Raw genomic sequence first — 22,928 nt, 5'->3', positions numbered from 1 at the left:
GTAAATTTAAGAAAATTGAAATCATATCAAGCATCTTTTCTGACCACAATGCTATGAGATTAGAAATCAATTACAGGGAAAAAAGGTAGAAAACACAAACACATGGAGGGTAAACAATATGTTATTAAATAACCAAGAGATCACTGAAGAAATCAAAGAGGAAATCAAAAAATACCTAGAGACAAATTACAACGAAAACATGACTATCCAAAACCTATGGGATGCAGCAAAAGCACTTCTAAGAGGGAAGTTTATAGCAATACAAGCCTACCTCAAGAAACAAGAAAAATCTCAAATAAACAATCTAACCTTACACTTAAAGGAACTAGAGAAAGAAGAACAAACAAAACCCAAAGTTAGCAGAAGGAAAGAAATCATAAAGACCAGAGCAGAAGTAAATGAAATAGAAACAAAGAAAACAACAGCAAAGTTCAATAAAACTAAAAGCTGGTTCTTTTAAAAAAAACAAAAAAAAAATGGCAGGAACTTGATTAAAAACAGCAAGTTTTGTGTCATTTTAACTTTCCTATTCCCATCCCCTCCTCTCCAGCATAGCAGAAGCCTAAAAACCAACAGCCTGCAATCATAGTAAAAACCATCAGCTTGGTATCCACTGGAGAAGGCAAATGGGGCTGGAACTCCTTCAAAACCTCATTACTGGAGAACTGTCATTTTTTGACTTGTCAGGTGGTTCCTGGGAAGACTCCACGTACAATGTCTTTATTTGACCAGACTCTAAGCTTACCCAGTGAAAAAAGTCTTTTCTCAGGGAGCATTTGTGAAAAACAATTAGAGGCCAGTGATCAACATCATAGCTGCCTGTGGCAGCAGATACTAGTAGAGACAAAGGATAGGCCAACCAAACACTTAAAGGAAAATCTGGGGAATAAGATGTCCATAAGGGCTTTGAAAGGCACTAACATATATCTGGGAATTTAGAAGGCCCCATGCATGTGCAATAATGTGTGCATGCTTGGGATGTGTGCATGCTAAGGAAAGACCTGAGAAGACCCTAAGCTCTTACCTCAGACTAACCTTTAGGCTATGCACAAGCAGGAAATGCAGGCTAAGGCAGAGTTGTCAAGCTTGAGGTAGGCCCAAATGTTAGTCATGTTCTAGTTCTTGGCTGAGTGATGATTTCACATAAGTTTGTTGTACTATGCTTTGTAACTTACATATATTCTTTCGTTAAGTATCAAATACATTTTTAAAAGGAGATGAAAAACATCTTTACATTAAACAAATCTTAAAGATGAAACTCATACCTTCAACTATGCTGGACTTAGCAAGAAATCCTGAAGATGCTTTTAGAGCTCCATTGAATACCACAAAACTTGCACCTGTCACTAATTAAAAAATACAATAATTATGTTTTAAACTGCTCTTTGTATGCTATATGATATTTGTTAAATGCATAATGTGGAGCATAGCATATTTTAAGTACCTGATAAACGCCATGCCCATACCACTTATATTAGAGCAAAAAATACCAAACAAAATAAAGTTACGATAAAATATTTCATAAAGGTTATTTAATGTTTGTATCTAATAATTGATGGCTGTTGTACTATTTACAGTGTTTTTATCAAGTGAGGGTGTGGAAAATCAAACATCCACTACTGTTGAGAGCATAAGTCAGAACAATCTCTATGGAGGACAACTTGATAAATTGCTATTAAAATTACAAACACATTTATACTTTGACATACAAATTCCATTTCTAGGAATTAATGTTGGCACATATACAAGGTTATTCATAGAGCATTTTTATAAACAGCCAAGGATTGGTAGCAACAGTCCATTAATAAGGGACAATTAAATGATGTTCACATATAAAGTAGAAAGTTATGTGCAATGTGAAAGTTCTTTATTAACAAAGAATAATCTCCAAAAGAAAAAACAAGGTGCAGAATGGAACAAATGTTATGACTTGTTTAAAAAAGTGGAAGAAAGGTGTATGTGTGTGTATGTGTGTGGTGGGGTGGTGTTTGCTTACATATACAAACAAGCAAGAAATCCCTGAAAGGATATACCAGAAACTGATATCACTGGTTTGGTTGCCTGTGGGGAGGGGAAGAGGGTAGTTTGAGGGTCTAGGGAGGAAAGGAGATTTTACAGTGTGAATATTTATACCTTTTGAATTTTATACTACGTAAATATTCATCAAATAAATATTAAATAGCTGTAAAATTTTAATGACAAAAATGTCAATAGCATGTTAAGTTAAAAAAGCACAATATAAAAGTAAATATCCAGTATAAAATCATCTATTTAACATATATATCAATATAAGAAGGAAATATATTAAAATGTCAACAAAGGCCATATTTTGGCACTTTTTTCCTTTTACTACTTCTTCAAACATATTTTCCAAGCTTATTACAAATGAGTATACATAGTTTTATAATCAGAGAAAAAATTTTTATTAGCAGCCAGAATGTCTGACTATTTTAAATGTGTTATTTTACAATAATGTATTAAGTTTTTGGAATATTTACTTAACTTTCAATTTGTTAGGCTCTCTAATGCAAGGATTTGGTAATCACAGCAGTCACTGAGGCCATTCAGCCGAGTAATGTCATTCACATCACCATCTTTATCATTTTTATATTCCCAGCCACTTAACAGTTTTATAAATCATTCTTCATCCTATCTACCCTGTGCTCCCCGCTAAGAGGAGTTGGAGCAGAGAGCAAACAAAGGCAAAAAATACCTCACTCCAGAGACACCCACCATGTGGGACACACTAAGCCTGAAGACATCAAAATAAATACTGTATTCCAAGTTTTTAAACCTAATGTTGCCCAAGATAAACACAAATATTAGAAGCAATTTTTTTGTTTGTATAGCTAAAAATTTAAAGCATACTGTTTCATCGCCATCAATTCAGCAAATAAGTAAGGTATCTACATATAGGTATATTCCTCTTTGAAAGGAATTCTACTTTTTGAGATGGTTTTATGGATTGACACTAGGAACCAATACTCACCTTTTCTAGGATGGCCAGTAGCACTGTTGGCCTGTGTTTGATAAACTCCATCATTCTGTATACAGACTAGATGAGAATCTGCTTCTGTACTAAAACTAGCTCCAATGCTAATGACATGCTCATTAGAAGAATTTATTACTTTCATTACCTGGGAAAAAACAATACGCATTTAGAAACATTTTTAACATTTTGTGCCTTTATTAGTTATAATAATTCAAAGAGTCACATTATCAAGCTTTAATCTGGACAACTCCCTGAGAATGTGATAGAAACAAATGATTTAAAATAAAATCACCTCAATTAAAAGACAGATAAAAGAGTAAGAAAAAATGAAAAAATAGGATTAAACAAATCCTCTATTAGGAAACAAATCTAAAATTTCAAAAATAAGTGTTTTTTTGTGGTACGCGGGCCTCTCACTGTTGTGGCCTCTCGGGTTGCGGAGCACAGGCTCCAGACGCGCAGGCTCAGCGGCTACGGCTCACGGGCCTAGCCGCTCCGCGGCATGTGGGATCCTCCCGGACTGGGGCACGAACCCGTGTCCCCTGCATCGGCAGGTGGACTCTCAACCACTGCGCCACCAGGGAAGCCCAAAAATAAGTTTTTTTGTCATTATGTATTAGTCCAATTCAAAACAAATTTAACACACTTCTAAAGAAATCTAATGTTCAAAAATTATCTCAAGACTTGAATAAAGCAATTATACTTACATCATTGTATTTTTTCCGAGGTATTTTTATGCAGCTTTTCCCCATTTCCATATGAATCAGTAGCTGATCTATATTATGCAAGGTATACTGGTAATTTCGAAGGTCCTACATAAAATAATGATAGTTCCATAAACCTTAAACTACTATCCATGAACATTTACCCATTCATTCAATCCTTTTTTAAGAGTATCCATCATTTTAAAACTTGTGATACATAACTATCAAAACACCATCCAGAAAGCAATAGCAACTTCAAAAACCAGCCAATTCTTCCAGCTACTCCACAATAATAATAAAGATTATCATTCTCAGGAAGAATTCTGTAGTATTTGAGGGTGATCTCTTTCTAGTTACAGATCTTCCAAAACAATAGATTTTCAAACCGAACATGGATAAATAAAAGCAAATTGGGCTTCCCTGGTGGCGCAGTGGTTGAGAATCTGCCTACCAATAGAGGGGACACAGATTCGAGCCCTGGTCTGGGAAGATCCCACATGCCGCGGAGCAACTAAGCCCATGCGCCACAACTACTGAGCCTGCTCTCTAGAGCCTGTGAGCCACAACTACTGAGCCCACGTGCTGCAACTACTGAAGCCTGCATGCCTAGAGCCCGTGCTCCGCAACAGGAGAAGCCACCGCAATGAGAAGCCCGCGCACCGCAACGAAGAGGAGCCCCCGCTCGCCGCAACTAGAGAAAGCCCATGTGCAGCAACGAAGACTCAATGCAGCCAAAAATAAAATTAATTAATTAAAAGAAAAAAAAGCAAGTCCACTGAAATACACTTATATAATAAGAGGTAAACACAAAATTACAGAAATTAGAGGTGGAAGGGAACCTGAGATCATCTAATCCAATACTTCCTATTAAAAATGAGGTGACTTGGGCCACAGTTTGCTCAAAATCATCAAATCGATTGACTTTACTAACTCTTTTACTAAGGCTTCAACAACTGTGTGGATCTCACATTACCTAAATGTGTAAGCACTGCAGCAGAATGAATCAAAAGGCAATTTGAATCAGGTATACATAAATTAGGACATGTTCTAAAAAGCACTGCATCAAAAACACAGGCCATTTATGTTAAATGAATTAGGATTTATTATAAATGAACTTTCATTATACCAAATATGTCAAATTAAAATAGAAAAATATAAGTATGTAAAATTTGCTTAATGAATTGTTAAAGTAACAATATAAGAACACTTAATAAAACAGTTCAATTACTCACAACAAGTAAGTTCATAATAGTGTGTCCTATTTCTCCAAAAAGAGGTTTTCGGCCTCTGATACTTGTTAAAGGAGCAGGATATGCTATACACAAGAATAGAAAACTGGTTACCATCAACAAAAAACAAAAAAATCTTAAATTTATTACCTTTAATTTTCATTTGTCAAACATTACGGATAAATACCACTCAATCAGTTCTCTGGAGAAAGTAAGAAATGACATTAACCCATACCATGTATCTACCAGATGCTACATTGAACTGGGACCTTTACATACATTATCCTAATTAAACCCTATAACAACCCAATGAGGCAAGTATGTCTATCCTTACTTTACAAATGGGGAAGTAGAGACACAGATTAATAACCCTGCCTATGGTTTCTACGTTAATAACTGGTGAAACAGATATGAAACTAGGCTTGGCCTGATTCCAAAGCATTTAATCTTTCATCATACATGTTGTTTCCAAACATTATGATGGCTAGAAAATTACCATAACTGGCTAGACCTACATAAAGTTCTCATAATTTAAAAAGAAATATTCTGATAATTTAAAGCAAAATATGAAGAATTCAAGATTTTTAAGGCATTTGTAATTAATGTTCAATTGTGTGAATTTATGGGTGATAGTAAACTTTTATAGTTCTTGGGTCAGCATGATAAAAGGAACACATAGAATCAGAAAAGTCAATGCAGAGAAGAAGTGATATGGACTCTGTCACCTAACTACTTTTCTGTTTCTTTAGGACACTATAAATATTGCGCACCAAAAAGGAAAAGTACCTTGGTGGCAATGCAGCAGGAATTCTAGAAGAAAAGGAAAGTGAAAAAAGGAAGGTAAGACTATTTCTATGATGATAAAAATCAGACACATTTTTAACCCAAGAATTAACCTGAGAATTTCAGTTCTCAGCTTAGGTTAAGCAAAGAAACCTCTCTAATACATATTATACAAACATACCTCCTTAAAAGTCTAAGAAAACACACATGACATTATCTATTTAAAAAAAATAAGTCAGGGCAACTCACATCTTTGCTATTACAAGCATATATTTTAGTTTTAAAAGGACAACTAAGTTATTTGGATGACAGAGTACAGAAAGAAACATAAATTAGTGGTAAAACATATTAAAATGATAAACAATATGATTAAGGTAAATGCTGACTTTTTACTTCATCTTTTATGAATAAGAGAGCATCCTTTGCAACTTGATAGAGGTAATTTTATCTAAAACAGTAATTTTCAAGAGGTTATGGCTTAGAATGACATTCTGTCAGAGTTACAAACGGACCTCATAAATCATCTAATCCAACATGTAATGGTGTTGCAAATAGTCTCAACATAAAAGCGTAGGTAATCCTCATTTGATTAAGATTAGCTAAGTATTTTGATCTAACCTTCCATAAAAATAGCATTCAAATATTAGTATCAGAGACAAAACGTTAGGCTGAATGGATGAAACACTTGGCTCAGAATGAAGTCTCTTAAGCTCTTTGGTTCACACAGTACAAAACCTGAGATGAAAGTTAATTTTTACTTCTTGCACCACAATTTAATAGTATCCCATATTTAAATCTTAAATGGTAAGGACCAACCCCTCAGAACAGAGAGTTTAATAAATTTGCCAAATAGATTTAAATGAGTATCTCTTTCACTGAATTTGTCCATTTTGAAATAGTAATGGTAACTTTTATAACTTCTCTACATTTAATTTTCCTCCAAGCAAATAACTATTAAATTATACGAGAATCAAATGCCTAAATTTTCCTTAGATGTGATGTACTTCACATGCAACAAATAAATTACTCTTTAAAAAAGTGAGGGATAAAGAAAGGTATGAATTCAAAGACAGTTGAACACAGAAATGATTTCAACTCAGAAATAACCATACACGTAAGACTGGACCACTATTTCACAACCATTTATGTTTGGCTTTATGGTGTACACAAATGGGGTGGGGGGGCATTTACCTTCTTAATATGTAGGCAACATAACAAAATGAACTCCCTATAGCAAATACTTTTAAGAAAACTTTTCAAGGTTTTCTATGTTTTTTTCTGAAATTCAAAAAAAATTTTAAGGTAAGTTAATTATAATAATTATGAATATCTAGAAACTCAGGACATAGCAAGTTTGTCTAGACTAATTTGGTAGTAGAGGAGGGCTGTTTTAGAATTTTAAAAGTACATCAAAACAAAAGTAGTCCCATTAATCCATTAAAAATTTATTTTAATGATATCTGAAGTTCTTATTTACATTCAGTATATTTGAACCTATGTAATTTAGCTTATTATTCTAAAACTTACCTTTATATTCTGCACCCAATCTCAACATTAAACGCATAGGAAAAACCTTTGCCCAGGGAATCTCTAGCTTCTGGATAAGAATTCCACAAAGAAAAGGATTGCTTGGTAAAAGGAGATCATCAAGTTTCTGAAAAGTAGGTGTAATAAATAGAAATCCTCCATGATCCTTGCTGCTGAGAAAACTCTCAGTAAAGGTAATACTGTCCAAGTTTTCTATGTATTTTCCTAGAAATAAAATCATTTATAAAAAGATTTTAAGTTGTTTTGAAGCAGCATTATGAGTTTGAATGTCCCAGTATAAACTTAAATAAAAGCAATGTAAAATATTTTTTATTTATTTCCACTCTTGAAGAAGCACTGAATACCTTGTGTGCACAAAGTTCAGTTATTCCTGAAGATTGGGAATTGTGAACAAAAATTTGAGAATGTTTCTAACCGTTAAGTGTTTTAAAATTTTTCTCCTTACTTCACGGTCAAGTGAAAAGTCATCATCATGTCCCCCAAATCTTATACAGACAGAAAAGTATACGGTGGTCCCCCCTTATCCACAGTTTTGCTTTCCATGGTTTTAGTTACCCCTGGTCAACTGTAGTTCAAAAATATTAAATGGAAAATTCAATAAACAGCAAATTTTAAATCTCTCGCTATCCTGCTCTGCCCCATTGGGATGTGAGCCACACCGTGAATCACTTGTCCAGCATATCCACGCTGTATATGCTACCATCCATTAGTAACTCAGTAGCTGTCTCAGTTATGATCGACTGTTGCAGTTATCACTGTGCTTGTGTTCATGTAACCCTTATTTTTCTTAATAATGGCCCCAAGGTGCAAGAGAAGTGTTGTTGGCAATTCGGATGTTCTCGTACTGTGCCTAATTTATAAATTAAGCTTTATCACAGGTATGTATGTATAGAAAAAACAGTGTACATAGGGTTCAGTACCATTCGTGGTTTCAGGCAGCTAGTGGGGTCTTCAAACTTATCCCCCGCAGATAAGGGGGGATTATTGTGTAGACACGTAAACAGACAAAGAAGGTAAATATATTTTCACTTTTAAAATTAAAAAACTATAAAGACACTAATTACATAAAATGCTAAATTTAAGGAGACTGAAAATGATGACAGAGCTCTTTTAAGTAATCAGCAATCTCTTCACAAAATATTTCTTTAGTACAGTTAGCATAGCCAAAAGCAAAAATGCCCTTAATTTATCCATCCCCTGGTCTGAACAGTTCAAAATAAAATGGTATACCTTTCAGAGCATCCTTATAAATGGTGATAAAGAGTCTGAAGATGTCCTTAGGAATAGTATCTTCACTTGGCAAACATAACAATAGAATAATAATTTCTGCCTGTCCCAAGCCGTGCAGTCCATTGGTTGAGAAGTACCAATATTTGTCTGAGGAATCTTAAGTGACAAAAGTGTACAACTATAAATGTCAACTTCTATTAAACAAAAAAATTAAATATAATTGTCCTTTGCATGAAGCACAACTTTTTAAACTCCTTAGTTTCCCAACATTCCCCTCACAAAAACTTTAAATTGAATTGTATGAGATTAATATAAAAAAGAGAAAGGATGAAAAATTATCTGATGGAGTCAATTAATAAACAACAATAGGGCTTCCCTGGTGTCACAGTGGTTGAGAGGCCGCCTGCCGATGCAGGGGACACGGGTTCACGCCCCGGTCCGGGAAGATCCCACATGCCGCGGAGCGGCTGGGCCCGTGAGCCATGGCCGCTGAGCCTGCGCATCCGGAGCCTGTGCTCCGCAACGGGAGAGGCCACAACAGTGAGAGGCCCGCATACCGCAAAAAATAAAATAAAAAATAAATAAACAACAATAAAATAAAAGATGCACTAACAAGCTGAAATGTAGTGGGTAAGAATCAGGTTAGTTTCAAAGAGAATGAAAAGCTAAGAGATGCATTATTGAGTATTGAGGACTATTTATTACTGAGAAATATTTACTTCCTTACTTTTAATTAAGTCTAGTGTCATCTACTTTAAAACTGTCTTTATTGTTACTAAATCAGGATTCTTGCTTATCTCAATTAGCAAATTTCAATTTACCTAAAAGCTATATGAAATATAGTCAGCTGGAGAGACTGGGATTGACATATATATACTAATATGTATAAAATGGATAACTAATAAGAACCTGCTGTATAAAAAAATAAATTAAATAAAATTCCAAAATTCAAAAAATATATATATATGGTCAGCTGTATCATGAGCATCAAAATACAGCTTGTTATAAGCCCATGGCCTTAACCTAGGACTGAATGAAGGACACTAGTAAAAATCTTTAAGCTATTACTTCAAGTCCCACTGCATATAAAACTGCAAAATTTATTTATATTAATATTTGGCTACAAAAACCAATATCCAATACTGCTTATTTTTCACCATTGCCAGTCTAAATTTAACCAGACAATGGGATTAATTATTCAGAAATCCTGCTTACCAATTAGGCAAAGAAAGATGGATCATTACTTACAAAATGCTAACTTGACATTCACAAGTAGATTAGCATTTAGGACAAACGTAACAGGACAAAAACCTTCGCCTTCAAGAAGCAAAATGATCTGCTCGTGAGATGGGTGTTCTTCTATTACAGGCACTAAAACATGAAAATAATATATTAATTAGAATAAACATGTCTTCCTGTTAAATATGCCTATAATGAAAAAAACAGATTTATAAATCCACCAATGGCTTAATCACATTTAAAAGCAAAAAAAACCACATTTTATAAAATCAATCAACACCTGGACAACTGTTATATTCTAATTTTTACTTTTCAATTTATGTAAAGATATTAATATTATAATACATATAAATCCTGATCAATTATATTATATATAGTCTATGCACAAATATGTTGATTAAACAGCATATTGATACAATTTTAGTACCTTTAAAGTTTTAAAACAAATGTTTTTGTAAAGTGGACTCCTATCTGCCAGCCACTCCAATTATAAATTCTGAAATTTACAGCTGTGAAAGTAGTCTAGACCCAAGTTATACATGCTTGTACATATGGCTTGCCGCCATATGCCTTATGTCAGTGACAAGTGGTGAAAAAAGAACTTGACAACCAACAGGAAAATATACATGGCATGCAAAGAACAGGGCTTAAGATATTTTTGCCACTATCAATAGGATCATGAAATGGCTCCTACTTTCAGAACGGAGATCCTAGGCTTCATTCCCCGACATTATCATGCACAGAACATAATCACTTCATGTAAGATTCAGCATAATGCCTGGGGTAACAAGGATATATCCCTAGGGAACTACTCCAAGGTGGGAGATAGCCACAGAATCTCCAGATTAGGAAGGACCTTAAAGACCACCTAAGTTCTCTTCTTTTACAAAGGAAACTGAGGCCCAAGAGATTAAATTGCATGCTTCAAATCATACGTGTATTAAGTAGCAGATGAGGAACTAAAATTCCTAGCTTTGTCATCCAATCCAATATTCTTTTCTTTAGGCACTATGTTCCTTAAAAAAAAAAAATGATATGGAGTCAAAACTAATACAGGACTAAAAGTCTATGAATTTCCCTGTTGTACTGGACTTTTGCCTTATTTTAAATTAGGGACCCAGATGAGATAAGTGAATCACATTCAAATCAACTCAAAAGGTCAGATCTTTTTAGAATTTGTTTTTATACAGTAAGACTTTTTGTAAACTAGAGTTCCATGCCATCGTACATATTTCAACCACACTGTCTAAATTTTAAAAAATACATTTTATATATCACAGACAAAATTCATCAATATATTCTTCTTTAAAAAAAAAAAAAAAAAACTCCTTTTTAAATTTAAATAACTGCTATCCTACCTGATCCCTTTTCTCCAGATGCAACCAGAAGAGGAGGCAAGCTGTCCTCATCATCAGGTAGAAGACTAATCTTATTGCAAACATTATTGTCAATACCACACAATAACCTATAATCTGAAATACTAGCAACAGGTAAATTACTGTTAACCAAGACACCAGTAGGACTTGATAGGTCCTCAATTTCTGCAAAAACATCATCATCTAGTGTAAAAGTGCCAGAAGTAGGCAACTCCTCAGTCCCTGTGTTTGTAGGCAGTTTTTCCACAGATGGAACCTGAGAAATAGGACTTCGAATTATCTCATTTTTTATATCGCCTGCCTCACTGTTTGGTTTTTCCACTGTAGTAGAATGGGCATGATCCACTGTGTTTATCATCTGTAAAATATGGAAAACAAAAACCCAAATCAGTTCATAGTTTCTTTCTTCAGAAGCCAAATTTCCCAAGAAATAGTACCATTTTGGTTCTTTAAATTCAAGAGCACAGGTTGAGCTTTACTCTATGCTCAGGTAGGTATTTATGACTAATTTTATAGACTGGAAAAAGGAGGCAAGGAGAACTTCAGGATCCTATACCATACCACAAAGTGAGCACACTTAGTTCAACTCAAGGCACTCCTCCTAATAGACAAAAAAGCCTGGCTGGGGGGTGGCAAGGGAGAGGAAAAAGGGAGAAGGCAGGGAGGGGAGTGGTTAGGAAGCAAAATGGTAGACATACTCCACAACAGTAACCACCTAGAATAAACTACACCTCAAGTCTGCTTCAAGTAAGCCCCTTTCTTTTTGGACAGGCCAAACCTAAGTCAATAGAGAATTGTTTATGAACTCAAGTAATACTAGCCTCTATAGAAATTCCATTTTGTTAAAATATTGATTGAGGGTAGGTGCTAGCTAAGAAACATACTTCTGGTAATTAGAGCTACTTGTAAAACCTAGCTCATGAACTCTTACTGACAAACAACATAAGTATATGATACGTGAACTTGAAGAGAGCAGGATACATATCCATCTTGTCTGATGTATCTTTACCCAAGATAAACCAGGAAACTGGCTCAGAGGAGATGCTCAATACATATTTGTTTAATGAATAAAAAAGCATTCCTACTTCATGTGTTAATACTTGCTTTTATGAGTATTTTGCTACTTTACAATGAGAGTTATTAGTGGGCTGGGATTCTATATTATGTATCTTCTATTTAACACCGAGCACATTTGTATAAACATAAATACTACCATCAGGTACTTTACTGAATATTTGAAAATCATTAAACAAATTAGTCTAAATTAACTTACTAAATCTCAGTTCTATTTCCCCATACCAGTGGTTCTCAAAATGTGGTCCAGGGATCTCTGGGGTCCCCAAGACCCTTTCAGGAAGTCAGTGAGGTCCTAGGATTTTCTTCATATAATTTAACTAAAACATATCACAACAGACTGACTTTAGAAGTAGATGTGAGAATCTATCTTCTATTAAGCCAGACGTTAAAGAAATTCACAAAAATGTAAAACAATGTTATTCCTCTCACTAAACTTTTGTTTCAAAAACTTTTCATTAAAAATATTATTTCTATTAATTTAATGAGTTTATTTTTAATTAATTTTTTAAATGTTTGTCAATTTTATATCAGTAATTATCAATAAACATAACCCACATAACCTATACTTCTTTGGGGTTCTCAATAACTTTTAAGAGCATAAAGGGTCCTTAGATCAAAAAGTTTAAGAATCACTGCCTTAAACTGACGTTAAAAAAAGGTAAAATCTAAAATATATTCATACATCATATGTTTCTCATTTTATGAAGCTCAAAGCATTTTAAAAAAAAAGTACTCTAAAAAATCACACAAGGAATTACTTACAAAATAAAATTTTATTAAATTAACAAGTCATTCTTTAGATTCCTTACCAGTGGCACATCAGGTAAGAGAGGACTAAAGTCTTCAGAACATCTTTTACTTCCAGATGATAATTTTGTTGTATCTGCAACTTCGCCATTGGGCAATATACCATCTGCAAACCATACTCTCTTCTGTTCTTTGGAGCATAATCCTAGAATCAGTTTAAAAAGTAAAGCATTTTAATCTGATAATATTGCAATGATTTAATACTAAATGGGTCAGGAAACATTTTCAAAAGCTTTTTGCTAACCATTGGCAAGCCCTGCATTCTCAGGGTTTCAAGGCCTAGAGAAATGGCCTTTTGCGATTCATCTACCCAGAGTAGAAGTTTTTTTCTAATTCATACAAAGGCAGGGCTGGCCCTAGGAATCCCGTACTCAGAAAAAGAGTGGACAGGAGAGGTTATACCTTAAAGACATTGAAAGCAGATTTAAAGCCTATATTATTAAGGCTAACTTTGTGAGTGTGGAATAAAATTTAGGGACTAAGGCACAGGGAGGGAAAATGGAACAGAACAGAGCATGGTAGACAAGCAAAGGGAAAAAAGTATGAAGAACAAGAGAAAGAAGCATAAAAAGTCTAAAGAAAGAAACAGAATCACTTGTGCATCAGAGGTTGTTTCCTACTTTTAACTTACTTAACAAGAGAAGCATAACATGCTTTGTTCTTATAATGTTGATATTGAAATTTATTAATATTTTCCTTTCAAATTTGGAGGAAATAACTAGATGTCAGCATAAATATTTGTTCTCTTTTATTAAAAAGCATCCACGGAGGAAGGTTATGAAAATTCCTGCCAGATGATTTTAGAACATATAAACATCAAAAGGACCAACATCTACCTTCCATATCATAATACAGATAACACTGAAAAAATTGGAATCATATATGTATAATTTTTGCAACATGGGTGGACATATTAAATAAGGTTATCTTTCTTGTATTTGCAATACTTTATAATTTAATGACTTAAAAAGTCAATATAAGAGAATAAATATTTTTAAAAGCAGATTCATTCATCTTTAGAGGTATAATATATAATCATATATGCTGAAACTCATTATTTAAGTCATAATGAGAAACAGAAAATAGCTATTAAGTGAGAAATAATTGAGATCAAAAATAGTTGACAGAAATACTTGAATTTGTCTCTAACTGACAATTACAGTTATTTTCTAGCATGTTACAGACTAATAGTTTATTTTTAAGAGTGTACACAGGCTTACTGAATAGCACAGGGAACTATCCTCAATATCTTGTAATAACCTATATGGGAAAAGAATCTGAAAAAGAATATATATATATATGTATATGTATAACTGAATCACTGAGCTGTACACCTGAAACTAACATAACATTGTAAATCAACTATACTTCAATTTTAAACATTAAAAAGAAAAATAAAAAGTCTACACAGGCTTTACTCAAGATCCTAAACTACAATAGGCTGTAAAAAAACAGAGAGCCCAAAGATTTTTTAAATCTTTAGAAGTTTGTTAAAAGATTTAAGAAACATTTTTTATTGTGGTAAAATATACATTTAAAAATAGATTTTTAAGGAAAGGGAGACATGCCAGTTATTTACCTATTGTCTCTCAAACCCAAGCCCACCCTTCCACATGGTGCTCTTTGATGCCAGGCTGGAAGTCTGGAAAGTGCAACTCCCAGACCCCCTTGCTAGTTGGTTCTGGTCATGTTCCAGCAATGACAGGCTCTGGTTGGAGACTGGAAGGTGGGAACAGAAGGAAATCTTTCTGTTTCTAGTTCCTGCCAGGACTTACGCAGCAGCGGCACCACATGTCCTGTGATCTTCAGTACTCCTTACATCAAGCCTGGGACACTCCTTCTGTTATCTGAACACCAACCCTGTTAGGCTCCTTGATGCTCCCAGCACTTGCCACTTGGTGTTCCTCTAGAAGTCACAGTACCAGTCATGTGACATGGTACCCTAATCCCTGAATACTAGGTCTGAGAACCAAGCATGTCTTGGTGTTCCTGCACGGGGTTCTAGTAATACTGCCTCTCCCTTTGCATTCTCCCAACCCTAGGGATGGTGGTTGCTTCCTGTACTTACTAATCTCTGAGTCACTTGAGCATGCCCTTTTTGTTCTTCTACCCTTCTAACGTACATGTATAACCAGTTCCCTGTATTAAATTCCTTCTAGTAGCTAGTCTGGTTTCTCTTTTCTCACTAGATCCTGTCAATACTAGAAAACTTCTACTTTGATCATTTATCTTTAATATTAGACACAACATTTTCTTCAAGTTACCTTCAACACTTGGCTGTTTAAGTGCTGAGATTGGTAAAGTTGTAGGTGAAGATATACTGGATGTTTGAGTCTCCTGAAGAGGCTGGATGGTGGCACAGTCATCAGAATGATTAGATTTAAGATTAGAACCAGTTGGACTCATCATCCTTTCAAATGCCTGAGCTATAAAGGGAAAAAAAGCTTGATCTCAGGTGTTTTTGACCTTCAAAGTAAATCATGATAAATATTCTATTTTTCAAATTGTAAGGAGAAAGAAATTAATGGCTAACTAAGAAGTGGCACTTGGCAAAGATAATATCCTTACTTTTAGTTGGCAGTACTCCACTTCAGTATAAGCTACCAATTAGTTATTTCAATATAATTTTGGCATATGTTTGATATCTACTAAAGAAAATCATTGTTATTTAATATGACCATCTGATTTTGCCCTTGTACTCCTATAGTCTATTTCCAATATAGTTCCTAGTGATTCTTCTAAGACATAAATCATATCACATCATTCTTCTGTTTAAAATCTTTTAATGGCTTCCGAAGTAGAATGAAAATTTAAGTAGTTACAATGGCCCACAAGACCCTATATAGTCTGCATTTCTACCTCCTCTGCTTTCCCAGTTAGCTGTCTGACATCATTTCTCACTAAAATCCTATTTGCTCATTAGAATCCAGCCATTGAGCCCTCCTTGTTCTTCAACAAGGGAAGCAAGCACTGTTCTAGCTTCAGGTCTTTGCTCTTACTATTCTTTCTGCCTGGAAAGTTCTTCCACGTGGCTTTATTCTCTCACTTCCTTCAGGTCTCTGCTTACGCATCATACTATCATAAACCCTTATTCTGACCACCATTTAAAATTTCTACCTCTTGCCACCAGTCTGTTACTATCTGTCCCTCTTATACTCTTTTATTTTCATTTAGAATATTATCACCATCTGATATTCTCTTTGCTTTCTGTCCACATCTCCTCACATTCATAAGGTCCATGAGATCAAAAGCGCCATAAGAACAGGGAATATATTTTGTTCTCAGCTGGAGCTGCAAAGCACAGAACACTGCCTGAATACTGCTGAATGATTTTTTCATCCAAATAACACGGAACAGCACTGGTACCTCTCCCTTCAGCACTTCTCCAAACTGATCTGCTATAAATGCTGCCACTATTACAGTAACTTTCCTCAAGTGCCAATGAATTAGCACCCTCATGCAATGGCTTCCGCTAACCAAGTAAAATCCAAACACAGTACTTTGAGTTTCAAAGTAATTTCCAACTTCCTCTAAGTTTATGTAATGGCACTCACATGCATGCTTCTTTAAAACTTATACAGTCTCAGCACAACTTCCTCATTATCCACAATCTCTGATGAAACTATCTTTTCTTCTTTGTGGAATTTGTCTTATAACCCTTGAGCCATCTTTCTCCTCTTATTAGTAACATTATTTTAAATGATCATGTCTACTGTTTTCAACCCTAAAGTTGGAGTTAAAATAACTTTTATTTACGTTTTCCTGTGGTGTATAAATTAATGATAAACAGAGCCATAAATGAAATTACATGCTATAAGATATCAAAACAGAATAAATAAAACAGATAACTAAATAAATCCATTCCAAATATTTTCTTTGATAAACCAATGCTTGATCTCACTATCCTACTAAGTCTCTTCAGTGACTAAATCTTCTCCTCTCCTGGATCCTTATGGTCAATATGTTTTAATGTTCACCTAAAAATCTGACCTGTCAACTCAAATAATGTTTCAAATCTTCATGGCTGTTTTATTTTTTAAATGGGGAGAGATAATTATGTGGGAGCTTGCTCTAAGATTTCTTAACTCTAGCAGGTTGCTTGGCTAACGGCACCAGCAGTAGTCTTAAAGGCTACTGAAACAGCATAAGCAAAAAACAAAACAACTACAAGCACTTAAATTCTTCATAAACACTGGTGGCAATATGGAAATACAAGAAGATTTACACTCTATTATCTTCCAGAGCAGAGGTCAACAGCAGGGAGTAAAGCAGCTTACCTCAGGCTAACAGACTCACATCAGAGCTTTTTGAAGAATTGCTGAAAAAATTTATCTTCATTCAAAAGAGAAAAACAAATTATTATCAGGTATTTATTCTCCTGGCTAACAGGAAGCAGCACCTGGGCTAGTGCACAGGCCTGGTCTTAAAAGTCCCAAGTAATATTTGCTGGGAATTAAACTGTCAACAAATCTTTGAAAATGCCAAGAAGTACTCAAAAGAACAAACGTGTATTTGAAGAAAAACACACACACACACACAAAACTGTGAGAAGTCAAGTAAGATTATTGCTGATAACAGTAAGCTAGCTAGGGAGCCAGAGAAACAATGGGAAACACAAACAAAATTCTAAAACTGAGAAGGGAAAAAAATATATAAAAGACAAAAATGTGCAAATAGTGTGACAGTCCTATGAATTTATATAAAAATTATAAATATTATACTTTATCTTTTATTCCCACTTTAGGTTGTAATTTTCTATAAGGTGGGAACTATTATCTTGCCTTATGCTATTAATATGTAAGACTGTATACTATTTATTGGTAGATATTCTATAAATGTTTAGATTAAGATGATGAGGATGACAATGATGGTGACAAAAACAAATAGGCAGATGAAATGCAGCATTTAGGGACTTGGTACCTGTTAAAAGTTAATGAACTGCCACTCCAGAAACTGAACGCTTCCTTTCCACACTGGTAGTAATAATTGTGAGAGTAGAACAAAAAGAAGAGAAACCAAGCCTTGGGATGTCCCACCTAAGCCAGATAAGTCAACACTAGGTCCCTGCCTTAAGAAAATAAAGAAGTTTATCTTTGTCACAATCCAGTTGTTTTTAAGATATATTCAATTACTGGAAGAAGATATGTCAGGGTAATACTCACCTTTACTAATAGTCTCATAGCAGACTACACATACTCTTGCTTCCTTTTCTAGATACTGCAATTTACACTTCCTATTACAACAGACACCGCAAAATACCTACAAAGGACAAAATATCAAATTTGATTTTGTTTCAAGCATGTTTATACCAACTGGAGGCAGGGGGAGGAGAGACCCGAACTCTAACCAAAAACCATTTTTCTGATTACATAAACAAGTTTTCTAATCACCATAATCATAGGTAATTATTAAATGATTCTTTTTATTTTTATTATTTTACTTAAATGAGGTTTCTGTAATTTAAAATTGTATCTCTGATGAGAATTCCTTTAAATCAATTATGTTAATTGGAAGGGAATAAAAACTTTCTTAATGAATAAGTTCATAACTTAAAAAGCTTTCTGTGGTCCTTTACAACTTTTTTTTTTTTTTTTTTTTAACTTTTTGGCCACACTACGCTGCATGCGGGATCTTATTAGTTCCCCGACCAGGGATCGAACCTGTGCCCCCTGCAGTGGAAGCACAAAGTCTTAACCACTGGACCACCAGGGAAGTCCCCCTCCTTTACAACTTTTAAAAGGAGAATGTTATTCAAAGGGGAAACAGACTCACAGATATAGAGAACAAACTAGTGGTTACCATCGGGAGGAGGAAAGTGGGGAAGGGCAAGATAGGGGTAGAGGATTAAAAGGTACAAACTACTAAATATAAAATAAATAAGCTACAAGGATACATTCTACAGCACAGGGAATATAGCCAGTATTTTATAAGAACTACAAATGGAGTATAATCTTTAAAAAGTGTGAACCACTATGTTCGATACCTGAAACTTTCATAATATTGTAAATCAACTATACTCAATTAAAAAAAAAAGAAAAACAAGTAGAATGTTATTTTTCTAAAAGAGAGTAGGGTTGATCTGAGACTAACATATTACTGGAAAATGCTGAAAAAAATGCAATGTTATTTCTAGAGGCAACTCTTGAGTCCGTAGACTATTAAGATAGTCAGAACACAAATGAGGTCACAGCTTCAGCGTTCTGAACCTTGTGCAAGCCAATCTGCTTTTTTTCTCAGTGTTCATCTCAAGTATCGAGCATAACACTAGCTGCAGAGTAGTCTTGAAATTAAGTATTCAAGGATAAACTGGAAGCTGACTGAATTCCGTGCATCTGACGTGTTCATGTTAGAGAGAGAATGAAACGTATTCTTAGATTTCACAAAAATTAGTGTTCCTCATTTCCCAGTATGTAATACCCATGACAATGTGACATTTATTCAAACCTCAAGCAATCTGTAAAATGACAGTGCTTTATACACTTCCACGTAGGTGAAAAACGATGATTTTAAACTAACTGAATCTTGTAATCATCTCTTTATCAGCTTTTTTGTCACATTAAATTTCATTTAAAATGTCCCAAAAGAATAAAAGACAAAGATTTTTATAGCTTACTTTTCCACATGCTCTGCAGTGATGTCGCCGTTTCGTAAAAGTAAATTTGACTTGGCAGTTCATACAATTTGGAGCTTCTGAATCAGGAACCCAAGTAGGTTGTTTCTGGCCCAAAACAAGGCCTTCTTTGCAAGTGTTTGCAGGCAGAGATTCTTCATTTGCAGTTACAAAACTGGATCCACCTTCAAAATTACTTTCTATATCAATGTAATTAGAATTGAAGCTAACCTGAGGATCAGTCACAGAATCTGTAGCACAGGTGGTTGGAACAATGGTATTTGCTATTCTGGGTTCACTTTCAGGCATATTTGGAACATCCAGCTTATTTGGTTCCTTTGAACTCCTTGTTCTTGATGGAACACTAAACAGTTGCTTAGGTCTGGCGCCTCCGACATGAACAGATTGACTGTTACTATCAGAGACTGATAATTCATTTGTAATCTCAGACTTACTGCTAGATAACACTTGTTCAACTGGAATTGCACTTTTTTCCCCTAAAGAAAGGCTACCATTTTCTGTTGTATTCTGTTTATCAACCGTTTCGCAAATCATATTAATACCAGGACTTTCCCCAGTAGCTCCTGCTTCAGCATTGAAATATATATTGTCGACATTTCCATCATCTGGGCCTTTCATATCTATCTGATTCATCTGAGATTTTGAGTCAGTTACATTTTCTTCAAATGGTTTTATGTTACTAGGCTGAAGATACTGTTCAGTTAGAAAGGCATCAAGTTCAGCATCACTAACTGGTGCACCACTTTTCATGCCTTCATCAATATTAAAGTAATCCAAATCTTGTCCACTGATATCATTGCTTGAAAAAGTGAAACCTTCACAACAATCAGGAGATTCTGGGGCATTAGCACCAGAAAGCTCTATTTGAGATTCTGCAGCTGTAGAAGAACTGGTGTTATCAGGGTAATCCAAAGACTCAACTCTAACTACCATCTGGTTAGAATCTGCCTTTCTATCTCCCATCTTTTCAATTAATGGCTGATGAGGTATGTTTTTACATTTTTCCTGTTTCAAAAGATCATTCTCCTTCAAAGGTTCCCCACCTGAAGTCATATTCTTCTGTATTTCTTCATGCACAGTCACTGCATCTTTTATATTATCTTTATATTCATGCTGGGGTAAACAATCACCATGAGCTTTATCTTCAATTAATGATCCACACAAAGACCCAGGTACTGGAAGACAGGACAATGAGGAATATGTATTTTCACTTGAAACATGTAAAGTTGAAGCAGAATCTTGGATTTCACCCTTATTATCTTTAAGACCTAAATTTCTTGAGTCTTCTTTTGCAGATTGTTTTATAAATATAGCAGTCCTATCTTCCTGAAAGGAAAAGTCAGGTAACTTGAAATTTTCATCTCTTAAATTTGAATCATTTAAGCATAAACCTCCATTTTTTGGAAGACTGCAAGACAAAGCACTTGTGCTGCCTCCTTCTTTTAAACATTCTGGGGCAGCTATGACTGGCACATCTACCTCCTCTTTTACCAAACAGCCATCAGCTTTTACTAATTCACATGGCTGGTTCTTGTCCTGTAGGTGGTCTTTGGCATCAAACATTTTGGAACTTTGTTGAGTCAAAGCAGATGGCATGTTGAAATCAACAACTGGTTCTAACTGATTGGAGATCTTTTTATCCTCTAAATTTTCTTTTCCGCTGTAATTACACGAATCTGAAAGTGTCGTATCTACTTTTATACCAAATTCTTTAGTTCCACTGATTTCTCTGTTTTGTAATTCAGAACTGACATCATTCTGTTCCTCTCTGACTGTATTATTACCATGGTCTGTTGAAGAAATACAGAAAGTTTCTGACACTGAAGATAAATCCAATCCAATCAAGGAATCTGCACTAGACTTAAAATCATCTGGCAATAATTTTTTAATATCTTCTTCACTATTAGTTACATGAACTAAGTTACCCATGTCACTTATCAGATCACAGACAGGTTTACTACATCGTCCCATATATAGAGGCTGGATTTCATCTGAAGTGCCACCATCCACAGAAGAAAGGAGATCAAGTCCTGTTACATTTTTTTCATTTTGTATAGAAGTTTGTCCCTCAAGTGTTTTTTCATTCAGGGCAATTTGATTTGTTTCATAGCCTGTTTCTGATGAGGCACAACAATTAATGCATTGTTGATCCTTTGGTAGCAGTGAAGTTAGCTGTGAGGAAGCCAACTCTGAAGAGACTGAATAGTGGTTAGACTCATATGAATTTTGTGCATCTTGGAGATAATCTTGTTCATCTAATTAAAATAGAAATATAATGTTAGTCAGGAGACCCAAATCAAAATTATTACAAAGACGTTATGGTTTCTACGACTTCTAAACTTTTTTTTAGACCAGAAATATATTACTCTCCTGCAAAATAGTAATAACCTCCAAAATTATTTTCACTTGGATTTAAACTACTTGGGGTTTTTACTTTTTAATGTAGATGTCATAATATGATAGAAATTCTACTCAAAATAACTCAGTTGCACTATAAAAACCAGACGAAGGAAGAGCTGAAAAACAATCTAACTTCTTTGTTCTGCCCTCCAGTTTCCTAGTCTTCATCCTAAGATGAGGAAAATACTATCTTTCATAGTAATGAAATACCAATTAATATAGAACTTTCAGGTTGCTTTCAGCTGGTTCGTATGTTGTTTTTAAAGGTCTTTCTTTTACCTAAACGTGTATCTGGAGAGAAACTTCTACCTTTCTTACTTCTATTTCTGGCTATTGGTTCTATTCAGTATAAGAATACACTAATTCGTTATAATAAGTGAATGTTTTACAGAAGATAACCATGTGACCAAAATTGAAACCAAGTTTTGCTAAGAGTACTAATTACGGACATTTTAAAATTACATTAATGGTAAAAATGAAAAACTGACAAACCTGGATTCTGTTCAAAATCATCGAGGAGTTTATCCAAGTCACTGACTGCTGCTTTAAAATAACTGTCCATCCTACTTGTAGACTTACTCAGAATTTAATTCTTGTGTGCCTAGAAAATACGAAGTATGATAGTTCATTTAATTCTCTGACATCTAAATATTATACCATGTACTGCATGCCAAGAAACAGAGCCAGGGAATAGACACAAATAAAATTTAAGAGTACTGCTTTGAAGAATCTGTAATTTAGTTGGGGAAATTCCTCTATATATACAAAAATGACATGAAAACAAACTCTAACAACATAACATGCATACATAAACTATTTAAAATTTAAAACACTTATCTAAATAACTCATGGGTCAAAGAATGCATAGTTGAAAGCTATAAATAGTTGTAAGTACCACGTATCAAATAATAT

General features: G+C 34.5%; 1 protein-coding gene across 7 annotated transcripts in view; it reads right to left on the bottom strand.

Annotated features, from left to right (window-relative positions):
- The window catches only part of ZFYVE16 (zinc finger FYVE-type containing 16), a 56,509-nt gene that overhangs the window by 17,853 nt on the left and 15,728 nt on the right, over positions 1-22,928 (bottom strand). For 6 of the 7 annotated variants that reach the window (XR_014296604.1, XR_014296605.1, XM_082652592.1 and 3 more), the window contains 13 exons: positions 22,509-22,617; positions 19,599-21,871; positions 18,148-18,244; positions 15,250-15,411; positions 12,988-13,130; positions 11,084-11,459; positions 9,735-9,857; positions 8,487-8,642; positions 7,236-7,460; positions 4,929-5,011; positions 3,700-3,804; positions 2,990-3,137; positions 1,266-1,346 (listed from right to left, as the gene is read on the bottom strand). Coding sequence is in view for 5 of the 7 variants with exons in the window: in XM_082652592.1 (XP_082508718.1) it covers positions 1,266-1,346; positions 2,990-3,137; positions 3,700-3,804; positions 4,929-5,011; positions 7,236-7,460; positions 8,487-8,642; positions 9,735-9,857; positions 11,084-11,459; positions 12,988-13,130; positions 15,250-15,411; positions 18,148-18,244; positions 19,599-21,871; positions 22,509-22,578 (4,042 nt within the window). In the remaining 2 variants the exon portion in view is untranslated. The remainder of the gene's footprint in view (positions 1-1,265; positions 1,347-2,989; positions 3,138-3,699; positions 3,805-4,928; positions 5,012-7,235; positions 7,461-8,486; positions 8,643-9,734; positions 9,858-11,083; positions 11,460-12,987; positions 13,131-15,249; positions 15,412-18,147; positions 18,245-19,598; positions 21,872-22,508; positions 22,618-22,928) is intronic. The other variant, XM_082652593.1, reaches the window with a different exon arrangement.

The sequence above is a fragment of the Grampus griseus genome (assembly GCF_964374135.1).
Source record: "Grampus griseus genome assembly, chromosome: 3".
Classification (NCBI taxonomy): domain Eukaryota; kingdom Metazoa; phylum Chordata; class Mammalia; order Artiodactyla; family Delphinidae; genus Grampus; species Grampus griseus.
Note: the sequence above shows the minus strand (reverse complement) of the source record. Positions and strands in the feature narration are given on the sequence as shown.